The 13,106-nt window shown below is 40.2% G+C and overlaps 1 protein-coding gene across 1 annotated transcript; it reads right to left on the bottom strand.

Moving 5' to 3' along the window:
* On the bottom strand, positions 2,715–7,764 carry LOC8059730 (ankyrin repeat domain-containing protein 13C). The gene is made up of 3 exons (XM_002461858.2): positions 7,298–7,764; positions 5,448–7,189; positions 2,715–3,330 (listed from the first exon to the last, which is right to left on the bottom strand). The coding sequence occupies exons 2-3, from the start codon at positions 7,068–7,070 to the stop codon at positions 2,998–3,000; spliced, it is 1,956 nt and encodes a 651-aa protein (XP_002461903.1). The 5' UTR covers positions 7,071–7,189; positions 7,298–7,764; the 3' UTR covers positions 2,715–2,997.

Consider the following 13,106-nt stretch of genomic DNA (forward strand, 5'->3'; position numbering starts at 1 on the left):
CTACCTATGAACACTAGGAAGTTGAACAATAAAGATTGGAAGATAATTGAAGATCGAATAGAAAAAAGACTGAGCGGCTAGAAAGGAAAGATGCTTTCAGTGGGGGGACGTTTGGTTTTAATAAACTCGGTGTTGTCTAGTATACCGATGTTTATGATGTCTTTTTTTGAAATACCGAGAGGGGTATTAGAAAAAATTGACTGCTTCAGATCCCGCTTCTATTGGCAGAATGATCAATACAAATGAAAATATAGGTTAGCTAAATGGGAGGTTATGTGTCAACCCAAGGACCAGGGAGGTTTGGGAATACAAAATTTAGAAACCCAGAATAAATGTTTATTAAGTAAATGGCTATACAAATTATTGAATGAAGATGGCATGTGGCAGGAGTTACTAAGAAATAAATACATCAAAGATAAGACTATAGGGAGTTGTGTTAAAAAACCAACAGATTCTCATTTCTGGAAAAGTTTAATGAATATTAGAGATTCTTTCTTGGAACTTGGCTCCTTTAAGATAAAGAATGGGTCTCAAACCAGGTTCTGGTACGATACTTGGTTGGGAAATAAGCTGCTCAAAGACAAATTTCCTTCACTGTTTAGTATAGTCAGAAGCAAACAAGATTCAGTAGCACAAGTGCTTAGGTCTGTCCCTTTTAATATTTCCTTCAGAAGAAATTTAGTAGGGGCAAATCTAAGAGCTTGGCATAGAATTGTTGCATCTGTACTAGATATTAATTGGTCGGAACAAAAGGATGTCTTTGTGTGGAGCTTGAACGCATCTGGAACTTTTACAAGTCCATGTATGCAGGAAAAAATTAACAATGGGGTTAGAGTGTCACAAGACATTTGGCAAATCAAAATACCAATGAAAATTAAAATATTTCTCTGGTATTTAAAAAAAAGAGTGGTTTTAACTAAGGATAATTTACTTAGACGACAATGGAAGGGTGACAACCATTGCTGTTTTTGTCATATTCCTGAAACAATAAACCGTTTCTTTTTTTATTGTGTTTATGCCAAATTCCTATGGCGTTCTATACATTTACTTTTTGGTTTAGCGCCTCCAACAGATATGAGTGATCTTTTTTTAGTTTGGTCAAAAAATGGACACAAAAAGTATAACTCATTGTTATTAACAGCGGCAGCTGCACTTTGTTGGGCAATCTGGTTAAGCAGGAACGAAGTGGTTTTTGATAAATGTAGACCAAAAACTTTCTTGCAGGTACTCTTCAAGGGAACGTATTGGCTCCGACAGTGGGCAAGTTTGCAGCGGCATGATGATCAGAGGGACCAACTGGTCCAAGTTGGACAGTTCCTAGAGACATCAGCTTTGCATTTTTTAGTTCCAATGGGTGGTTGTCCTCAAGATATATTGGTCATGTTTAGCTTAAACCTTATTTTCTTTTGGTTTTACGATAGTGGACTGCATGAGTGTTTGTGTTCACTAGCGGAACTGTGTAATAATTGGCCTGATTCTATCTTTTGATAGAAGAAGCCGGGTATACAATATCCATTATCTAAATAAAAAGTGGAATGGAAGAGAGAGAGGAAAGACAATCACTTATAAATTTTACCTAGCCAGCGGTGGACACGTGATCCTCACATGCTCTCTCTTCCATGCTGGATGCTGACATTACTTGCCACGTAGGATCTAATGGCCTAGCAAAGGCTTATGGACCCACAGTGAACTACTTTCAAAGTTTATATACCCAAAAATGCACTTTGAGAGTTGATGGACCTGAATGACACCCGCCAAAAGTTAATGGACCTAGTGTATTTTTACTATTTTTTATTTGTTTTTGTGAATAGTTATCAAGTGCTTGTGCTTGTTTATCAATTTCATTAAGAGCATCTCTAAGAGACTCTTTATATTTTTTATAATTTACAGAAATAAAGATTTTGATGAAAATTTCCTCCAACAACCTCTTCAAATGAATATTAAAATATAGATATTCTTTATTCTAAATGTATCGCTAGCCAAAGGTAGAGAGGGAGGATGAATTTCTAGACTTCACACAAAGATATAGAAAAGCTATTGGAGGCTATAAGATATAAAGAGTGTTTTTTATTCAAATGACTCTGTAAATGATAATTTAGAGAATATATTTTAGATTGTTCTTATAGTAATTTTTTCTTGTTTTTTTGTTATTATGGACGCCTGAGCACCTGACGATTTTTTTCACGTGGCTAAGTCGTCAAGTTAAATTTATTTATTTATACATGCACGCAACCACCTACAGTTTGGGAGAAGTAATTTTTTTCTCAAGTATGACCCTCACCATTTATGTCTCCAAAAAACTTTACTATAAAAATATATTTTGAAAATAATATAATAATATTTATTTAAATATTTAATCAAATTTAAAATTATATGATTCCTCGAAAAACAACAATTGTACTCAGACGGAATAACCGAAGTACCATTACAGTATTTCAGCTTGTACTCAGACGGAAGAACCGAAGAAGTACCATTACAGGATTTCAGCATGCGTAGCCTATAGTTGGAAAAGGAGAATAAAGAAGATGCGCCGTACCTAGGCAGGAGGACATAGGGGCTGTACATCACTGGGAAATGGGTCCAGAGTACATGATCAGCTACAATTCGTGCCATTCAACAAATATTCGACAGCAACATGGCATCGACTGTTGTTGGAATGTTGGCACGGTAAAGATAGCAGTAACTTAAAAACAGCAATCCCAGAAGCCACCACATCTCAAAATCTACCAATAGATTGCAATAATAATCAGGACCGAAATGATTTGGGTTAAACGAAAGAATGTTGACTGACAGCAAATCTGTTATAACACAATGACAGAAGACAAGCGGTCGCTTCTCAATATTCGACGTCAGAGCAGTCGAAATCTCCAAATCTTCCACTCATCCCTCCTGTTAGATCCGGCAGAGTATAGCCCTTTTCACCCACAACATATAACTTTTAACCCCCCCCCCCCCCCCCTCCCTCTCTTCACCAATGCTATCATCACCTACAACTATCTATGCCCCGTTCCTGCCTTTCTTAGACTTGCTCTTGTTTTCCTGTGTCTTCTTTTTCTTCTCTTCAGGTGTTGTCCACACGTAATCGGAAGGAATGGCGAACGGGTCCTGGATGTCCTCCACGCGGCTGCTTGGGCCCGGTGCCGTCGAGAAGTTCTGGCGGTAAGGCGCCTTGATCCACTGGATCCAGGAGTTTGAAGAAGGCTGCACTGCAGGGCTCTTACTGTTGTCAGGACTTGAAGGTGGTGTGGTGAACTCCTCCAGCGGCTGTAGCTCTTCAAATTTTGTGAATGTCACAAGCACTCTGATTGTAGGCACAACTGGAATAGCAACCTGAGGGAAAAAAAATACATTACTGAATTATACATTGACTATTACAATGGCACAGAAAGGATTATAACTGCAGGAAAGAAATTGTTATTCAACAAAGAGCAAGATTAAATAAAAGAATATTTCTGCAGTAGGCAAAAAGCAGGACAAATTAATTTTCTCAACCTAAACATGAACATATATTCTTAGTTGCATTGATTTTTCTGAAATTATATACAAGCATCTGTTGAATGGGTACTTCACCGAAGATTGCATATATCAAAGACAAACAAATGAGTCAGGCAAACTCTCTATGCTTTACGTATTTTCTCTTGTATCTGAATAGTGCCTACTAGATCCTACTGCCTGTTTGAAGAGCATGCTGCCATATCAAAGTGCAAAATATCTATAGTACTTTAGGAAAGCTTATATAAAAACAAGCATCTAAGAGCAACCATGGATAACACTAGATCCTACTGCCTGTTCACAAATGAGTGCATAACACTAGATTTAGTACACCTTACTTATCACAGATTAGCAAGTAAACATGGTACTATTTTCCTATGAAAATGTATACCCTATTTCACTCATCTGATTCCCTAGATTCATGCATGGTCCCTACTAGGTAGGCATCAATGATACCAAGAGAGATTTGTGCACCCCCCCCCCCCCCCCCCCCAAGAAAAAAAAGAGGTACCAAGAGAGACATGAAGAACCACACCAATGATAGCAAAAACAGGAACAATGTAACAATATCAACATCAGCAATCTAGAGAAACCAATGCATTGTTGCAAAGTGTAAACTGTAAGGTTATCCTGTTACCAACTCTATTACCTAACTAAAATTGTATAGAGTGAGCCATTGGAATGATAAGCATAGAACTACATGCCTTGCATTGAAAAGTTGGTCACATATTATATCCTACTTCAAACTGAATAGAACCTTTCAAGACAAATGCAACTTTAAACAGTTCTGTTATAAATGAATATGAAGTCTAAGGAAGGTCTGTAATATCAAGTCACTCACCTAAAAAACACAGTCTACATAATTCAAATTATCCTAAATCTGATTTTTATGTTTTCCCCCGAGGCAGCCAAAATTGGAGCTAAGATTTGATAAAATCAGCAATACAGATACCATTTTGCAGCAAACTTCCCCATAAATATTGATAAATGTTAGTTTTTCAACCATACAAAGTATGGCTCAATCTTATGTTGACAAAGGTATATATTCCATGATATTCATTGCTATGGAGATCTCCGACAGAAAACTCCTTTCAAAGCTTAAAACTAATAGTATGAGACTGCAATATAAAATCATCTAACTACTCAGCTTACTACAGTAGTAAAGGACCACATTAACTAGGTAAGAAGTGAACATCTATCAGAACAGGATATGAATATATGAAAAAGGTATCCCTAAAAAAAATTTAGCGACCATACAAGTAGTAATTGCTCTGAATTTGATCAGTAAACAAACACAAAAAAGGGATTCTCCAAGTATGATATTACAAAGATTCATTAACATAAATATCTGTCCTAGTAGAGAAACTTGATTGTATAAAATCTACCTTGCTCCCTACTTTATCCTAGTCTACTAATATAGAGACTGCATGTTACATGGTTACAAGCTTCATATCGTTGTTGTTTTTCTTGCACAAAACAGGATACAAAAAAGTTTAACAGCCAGAATCAATTTTAGACTAAGAGCACATGTTTCATACATCCTGTGCAACCAATCTAACACCCAAAAAACACTTTGTCTATGAATTATGAAATGTTACCAACAGTACAATTTCAATGTGCCGACACAGACAGCAATTCTCGGATTTATGAAAGAGAATAACCAGGTCAACAATTATGTACATACTGCAGCACATAATGACAGAAATTTAGATCACTACGAAGGTATAAATATGTCGACTACTGCAAGATGGTTGTCCAATAGTTCTGAAACAAGCTCATGTCTTCAAGCATGCAGGATAATTAATCTAAACAGTGGTGATTTTTCTAGCTACAAAAACTGACAAAATTGAGTATTAAAGTAGATATGAAACAATCAAGGTGAAATAACAGCACACATAATGGAGGGACAAACTGTAGAGAAGGTATTGCATCTTGAAACATGTATCAGACCATACCTTGACTGGAAATGTTCCTGGAGGGAGTTTTGTTGTAAGTAGATCCCTCAAACGACGGATTGCCTTCACCTTGTTTGCAAGAATATCAAGCAATGGCAGCAACTCCTCAGTACGAAGAGGGAAATTTGGAGAGAGCCAGAGAACAGGCCTTAGCCCTTTCTTATACTCGCTTTCTTTGGAACCTTCTCTGCGCCGCCCATTCTCCGCAGAAGCAACATGTCTCCTATTATCCCTTTCCCTGATCCTTCTGTTGTCATCTGCTCTGACTACATCTACCGAATGCCTTCCTGGCCTTGTTTGTACATTTGAGGGAGATTCAATGAGGAGGTCGCTCACCTTCTCATCTATACAGAGCGAGCTCCTTGGAGGTGCCATCTTCTTCACCCCTTCTGGCTTGCTAACCTGACTTCTCTTTCCCCAACTACTGAACCAACCTTTCTTGTCATGCTTACTCTCCCCATTTCCAGAAACACTCATATCCTCAATCGGTATCTCCCTCTCCCTTGGCTCAACGCAACTATGTCGAGGGCCAGCAAATGAGTCGGACTCCCCACCGGCATCTGGAGAATCCATTTTTAGCGCGGCCTCCAACTGCTTCTTCTCCTCCTCAGTCAAAACATCATCAAACCCCTCGCTCTCTGTATCATTGTCATTGCAAGATGAGAAGAATTCCTCATCCGTCATAGCCCCAGGGACCCTCCTTGACTTGACACTGACCACCACATGATTCATGTCATACACCTTGGCCTTCCACGGGCCAACGGCCTCTGTCCGTTCCTGGCGCCGCCATGTGAGCTGTGGGAGCAGCACGGCTTGGGTGACGTCGATCCCTGGACGGAAGATGTTGGTCTGTGACATTGCAGTGACCTCCTGCTGGACCTCTGCCTCCGAGGCCGGGGCGCCTGCCCCCTCCAGCGCGTTCATAATCTCTTTGTCCTTGTGGTTGATCATGCACAGTGAACCCGGCGGCACCTTGCCGTCCTCCGACCCCTCCCCGAGGAAGAGTATGGTCTGGTCGGAGCGCTGGATCTTGAAGCCATCGAAACCAGCGAGGGTCATGTCGGCGCGGAGGTTGGCGCCGCGCTTCCAGACCCTGTAGGTGTCGGAGGGCGCGATGCGGGAAATGAACGGGATGACGGAGCTCTCGAAGTGGAAGGTGATCTCCATGTAGAAGTCCCGCATCCGGCGCATGGTGGCGACGACGCGAGGCAGGCGGCGGCACCACTTGGCCCAGGCGAGGGGCTGGTAGTGGCGCACGATGACGCGCGCCAGGGCCTCCTCGCGCGCGCAGATGGCCTCCTGGAGCGCGCTCCACCCTTGCTCGTTCTGCAGGCTCCAGTCGGCGCCGGCCGCCATGAGCATCTCGACCGCCGTGGCGTCACAGAGGCGCACGGCGAGGTGGAGCGGCGTCTCCCGGCCCGGCACGTCGCGGCGGTCGATGACCGCCGAGACGGCCTCGGCGCGGGCCTCCTCGGCGACGGAGTCCGCCTCCGTCCGGATCTCCTCGGGCCGGCGCGCCCGCGGGAGCGCGTCCAGCACGCGGCGCAGCGCGGCGTGGTCACGCGCCGCCACGGCGTGGTGCGCCGGGCTGTGCGCGTACCTGGCGGCGTCGACGCCGGCCATCGCGGCGTGTCCGTCCGGCGCGCCCGGCGAACCTCGCCCCTCCCACCCCCCAGGAAGCTGAGGGAATCGGAGGAGAAAAAAACAACGGCGCCTCTGCTCCTCGCTCTTGTTATCTTTATCTGCGGCGGCGGCGGCAGCGGAAGGTAAGAATTGAGCGGAATGGATGGCGGCGGAAATCAATCAATCACCCAGTGATGCTAAAGAAACGAGCTTCCTTTCTTGCTTACCAGTCGCCCCCAATCTTGGAGTTCCTCCCTGCTTCCTTGCCTTGCCTCTTTGGGTTCTCTGCTCCCCCTTCTTCCCCTCTCTCCTCCTCCTCCCTCGGCTTGGCTCTGTTGTATTACTCCCTCCCACCCTCCGACCCTCCCTCGTCTCCTCTCTCTCTCTCTCTCTCTCTCTCTCTCTCTCTCTCTGCAGACCCAGGCTAGAGTAGACTGGGCAGCGCCTCCCCCTACCCTCACGTCATGATGGGCTTGCCCAGGAACAGGGGAAAGTATTGGAATCTAGAGAGGGAAAGTGTGCGTGTGTGTGTGAGAGAGAGAGAGGGAGGGACACCAGAAGCAGCCTTGCAATGGGGCGACGACGTGAGATATTGAAAAGTGAGCAAGACGGCAGGGGTGAAGAACTTTTGTTTTCTTCTCCCCCTGCTCCAGTTCTCCCCCTCTCTCTCTCTTGTTTCTCTCTCTATCTATACGCATTTCTTCGGAGGGAGGAGAACCGTTTTGTTACGCGATTTTGTCCGTCTCTTCTGTCTACCCAAAAAGAAAAATTAAATTACGCCGCTGATTGATCGCTAATCAATTGGCGTTTTGTGATTGTTTTGAGCGTTTTTGGATTTTATGGTACGTCAGGGGGGGGCCCCCCCCCCCCCCCCCCCTGCGATGCGCTGCGGCGGAGAGCAGTAGGGGGGTGAAGACGTGAAGTCCATCCACAGACCACAGCGTGTTGCTTGCTTCGTCTGTGGTGTCTGTTTCACCACCATGTCCAGTGGACATGTTTGGAAGGTGAGTGAGGCTCTACTTCCATCATCAGTGTGATAGTTACTGTTTTCTCAAATAAAAAATCAGTGTGATAGTTACTTTGTTTCGATAATTAGGAAATTAGATGACTTCTCGGTAAATTGCTCTAAGATCTGTGAGTCTTAAGATATAAACATCTACTCCATAACAACCGTAAGGAATGCTTAAATTGTGGTGCTAGTTTTGAAGCACAAACTTTGTCTCTTCAACGGTGGCAATCTGCAGACATGGGGGAAACGACAATAATTTACGCATACGTTCATAACCGCTATGTCTAGCTTGAGCTGTTGCGTATAAATTGTTGGACAAAACGACAATAGTTTACGTACAGTTCATAGTAGTTTGTGTCTAGCCTGAGCTATTGACATATTGTATATAATTTTTGGAGTTATCGATAAAGAATAAACGAAAAGATGCGTAATCTATACTCTGCTTGTTTTATGCGCGGTACATCACTAGTTGTCTTCTATTTCTAAAACTGAAGGACCAAAAACCTTCAATGTCTATACTTTGGTTAGTTCCGTACAAACGTGTAATAGTTTTTGATTTATATGTCTTTGTTCCCTGAAGAAGTAAAGAGTGGTAACTTATTAATAAGTACAATGTCAAAAAGTTCATAATTTCTCTAAGATTTGTAAGTCATAAAACATCAAGTGTATTACTATAAATCCTACTCCGTAACCATAAGCAATGCTTAAATTGTGGCGCTACTTTTGAAGCACAAACTTTGCCCCTTCAACGGAGGCAATCTGCATGACATAGAGGAAACGACAATAATTTACGCATACGTTCATAACCGCTATGTCTACCTTGACCTGTTGCGTATAAATTGCTGGACAAAACGACAATAGTTTACGCACAATTCATAATAGTTTGTGTCTAGCCTGAGATGTTGACATATTGTATACAATTCTTGGAGTTATCGATAAAGAATGAACGAAAAGATGTGTAATCTATACTCTGCTTGTTTTATGCATAGTACATCATTAGTTGTCTTCTACTTTTAAAACCGAAGGACCAAAAACCTTCAATGTCCATATTTTGGTTGGTTCCCTATGAACGTGTAATAGTTTTTGATTTATATGTCTTTGTTCCCTAAAGAAGTAAAGAGTGGTAACTTATTAATAAGTACACTATCAAAAGCTTCATAATTTTTCTAAGATTTGTAAGTCATAAAACATCAAGTGTATTACTATAAACCCTACTCCATAACCATGAGTAATGCTTAAATTGTTGTGTTAATTTTGAAACACAGACTTGTCTCTTCAAAAGTGGGCTATCTGTGTGATAGGGAGAAAACGACAATTATTTGCACATATGTTCATAACCGTTATGCCTAACATGAGCTGTTGTACACAATTTTGTTAGAAAAACGATAATAATTTATACAGATGTTCGTAACCATTATGTTTAGCATGAGTTGTTGAGTTGTTGTATACAATTTTTTGGGTTATCAACAAAAGTTAATGAAAACATGTGTACTCTATACTCTACTTTTTATAAGTAGTACATCATTAGTTGGCTTTTGTTTCTAAAAAATATAGAACCAAAAACCTTATGTGTCTCTATTTTGGTTGATTTTCTACAAACCTGCATTGGTTTTTTATTTAAATATCTTTGTTCCCTAAAGAAGTAAAGAGTGGTAACTCATTGATAAGTATGGTATCAAAGGTTCAAATTTTCTCCAAGATTTGTAAATATAAGACATAAAGTGTTTATAAACCCTACTCCATAACCATGAGCAGTGTTGAAATTGCCATACTAGTTTTGAAGCACTGATTGTCTCTTCAAAGGTGTCTATCCGCGTGACATGGAGGAAATGGCAACTATTTGTGCACATCTTCATAACCATTGTGCCTAGCTTGAGCTGTTATATACAATTTTATTGAGAAAGCGACGATAATTTGTATAAATGATCATAACAACTATGTCTAGCCGGAGTGGTTGAGTTTGTACATAGTTTTTTTGGATTTATCAATAAAAATAAATAATGAAATTATGTGTACTCCATACTCTTCTTGTTTATGTGTAGTAACATCATCGATTGACTTCTGTTTAAAAAATGGAGATCTGAAAAACTTGGTCCCTATATTTTGTTTGGCTCCCTGTGAGCCTACAATGGTTTTTTATTTATATGTATTTGTTCCCTAAATAAGCATAGAGTGCTAACTTATTGATAAATATAGTGTCAAAGGTTCAAAACCTCTCTAAGATTTGTAATTCATAAGACATCAAGTATATTACTACAAATCTTGCTCTATAACCATGAGCAATGCTTAAATTGCCGTGTTAGTTTAGAAGCACAGACTTGTCTCTTCAAAGGTGGCTACCCACGTGACATGGAGAAAATGACAATTGTTTGCAGACACGTTCATAACTGTTTATGCCTGAGCTATTGTACACAATTTTATTGAGAAAACAATGATAATTTGTACAGATGTTCATAACCATTATGTCTAGCATGAGTTGTTGAGTTATTTTACATAGTTTTTTTGGATTTATCAACAAAGAAATAATGATGTGTGTTGATACTAGATATAATAACCAGATAAATCTGCAAGTGTATGGAATGTGTATGCAAGGTATAGGATTTCAAGGTATCAAATTTCCACATGGAACATGAAGTGAACTAGTGAAGAACTAAGTGTATCCAAGGATAGGTGATAAAAGGGTAAAGAGAATATGGGGAGTTCAAAATTCCTCTAAGATTTGTGAGTCATAAGACATCAAATGTATTACCATAAACTCTACTCAATAACGATGAGAAATGCTTAAATTGTCGTGCAAGTTTTGAGATATAAAATTGTCTCCACAATGGTGTTTGTCCTTGTGACACGGAGAAAACAAAACGATTGTTTGCGTACACATTCATAACTGTTATGCCTAGCTTGAGTTATTTCATACGATTATTTTGTTAAGAAAAAAACAACATTTTACGCATACATTCACACCCATTATGTTTAGCCAGTTGTTGTACAGAACTTTTTGGAGTTATCGAAAGAAATAAGGAAAAGATGTGTACTCCATACTCTACTTGTTTTATATGTAGAACACCACCAACTATCTTCTATTTCAAAAAATGAAGAGCCAAAAACCTTTGGCCCCTATGTGTTTGACTGGTTCCCTATGAACCTGCAATGGTTTTTTATTTATATTTCTTTGTTCCCTAAAAAGCAAAGAGTACTAATTCATTTGATAAGTACAATGTCAAAGGCTCAAAATCCTCTAAGATCTATAAGTCATAAGACATCAATTGTATTACTATAAACTCACTCCATAACCATGAACAATGCCTAAATTGTCGTGCTAGTTTGAAGTACAAACTTGTCTCTTTAATAGTAAGTATTTGTGCATAGATTCATAAATGTTATGCCTAGCTTGAGTTTTTGTATATTTTTTTTAGAAAACAACAATAACTTGTATAGATGTTCAAAACCATTGTCTACCTTGAGCTATTGTATACAAATTTTTAGAGTTACCGACAGAGAAATAATGAAAAGATGCATACTCCATAAGCTGCTTTGTTTTATATATGGTAACATCATCAATTGACTTTTGTTTTAATTTTTTTTAAGAGCTAGGCCCTACATTTTGGTTGGTTTCCTACAAACCCACAATAGTTTTTTACTGTCTTTTTCCCCTAAAGTAAAGAGCAGTGAGTCGGCAACGAATGTTACTCTTTTTTCCGGTTTAATTATATATATATATATATATATATATATATATATATATATATATATATATATATATATATATATATATAATAAGGTACTTCTAGAAGTGATATTGAACATGACAAAAAATATAAAACGTGCACTCCGTGCGTCTCTTTGTTTCCTTCTCAAAATTGAAGAGAGAGAAAAAACTATTGCTCCCTCCATTTTTTGTGGTTTCTTCATCAGAATCATCACCGAAGGACCGCCATAATATTGATAAGCAAAAGGCCGTTGCAATTTCCCTATATACTCCTCACTGTACCATGTCTTTCCCCTCTATACAAAACTACAAGGCTCAAATCCCCCTTCATGTCCAGCTCCTTGTCTGAAAACTACAAACCAACCCCTGTTTTTGCACAAGTTTGCAGGGATTTCCCTTTGCTGGACATGAGGACATATCGTTGCATGCACAAACGCCGGTACTTTTCAGGTAGAGATCACATAGCACCCAGGTAAAGAAAGGTGAGAAAGATGAGGATGGCAGGAGACGGGAAAAGTGCGTAAAAGATTGATTGTTTACCCCGATCATACCGGCATGATCTTTGCAGAGGCCCCATGGTGTCCTGGACCACCGAATTATTTCAGCAGGATTTCGAATTATTTCTCGATGAAACTCCCCAGCGCGAGAGCTAGGCAGGGGCCAGAAGCCCAGAAACAGAAAGGGGACACGGACCCGGCTACTTGCCTTCTTTGCTCTCGTCATGCATCCCCCCTATTCCCCTCCTCTGCACCGGCATTGGTTGTTGCCCAGCTACCCGCCCATGGAGTTTTACAGTTACCGCATGGCAATTTATTTGTTTTATTAATACTTTTCTGATTTGGTATAAATATGGACTAGCACCCAAGAAATTATTGGAAATGGTTTTTTATCATTATAGAAAATATAAAGAGAAAACAGGGAAGGGGTGTGTGTGGTGATTAATGGTTTGGATCTTGGAGGCGATGGATCCGTAGAGGGTCTCACATTGTCACATGGGGCTTGATCAAGGGGTGGTCCCCTGGTGTCAGAGGCTGGTTGTTTTTTTTTTCTCTCCATTTCATCCCCTCAATTTGTTTTCTATTTATAGTATTATTATTATATACATGAGCCCAAATGGTACAGTACAGTGATGCTGGTGGAATTGGAAACCCCCTGTTTATTCTTTTTTATTTATTAAAAGAAGAAAATAAAAATAGAGAAAAAAGTTGGTTAGTCAAGTTTTGTCAACTCTTGAAGATTAAGAAAATGAAATGAGGGAGATTGGGTGGCAACGGCAACGACTGGAAAAGTCAGAACCCGGAAGATAGTGTAGCTGCTAGTG

This window comes from Sorghum bicolor, chromosome 2, assembly GCF_000003195.3.
Source record: "Sorghum bicolor cultivar BTx623 chromosome 2, Sorghum_bicolor_NCBIv3, whole genome shotgun sequence".
NCBI classification, from domain to species: domain Eukaryota; kingdom Viridiplantae; phylum Streptophyta; class Magnoliopsida; order Poales; family Poaceae; genus Sorghum; species Sorghum bicolor.

Coding starts and splice junctions, on each gene's coding strand:
- LOC8059730 (XM_002461858.2), bottom strand. CDS start 7,070: ATGGCCGGCGTCGACGCCGCCAGGTACGCGCACAGCCCGGCGCACCAC. Junction 3,331..5,447: donor CAGGAACATTTCCAGTCAAG/GTATGGTCTGAT, acceptor TTTTTCCCTCAG/GTTGCTATTCCAGTTGTGCC.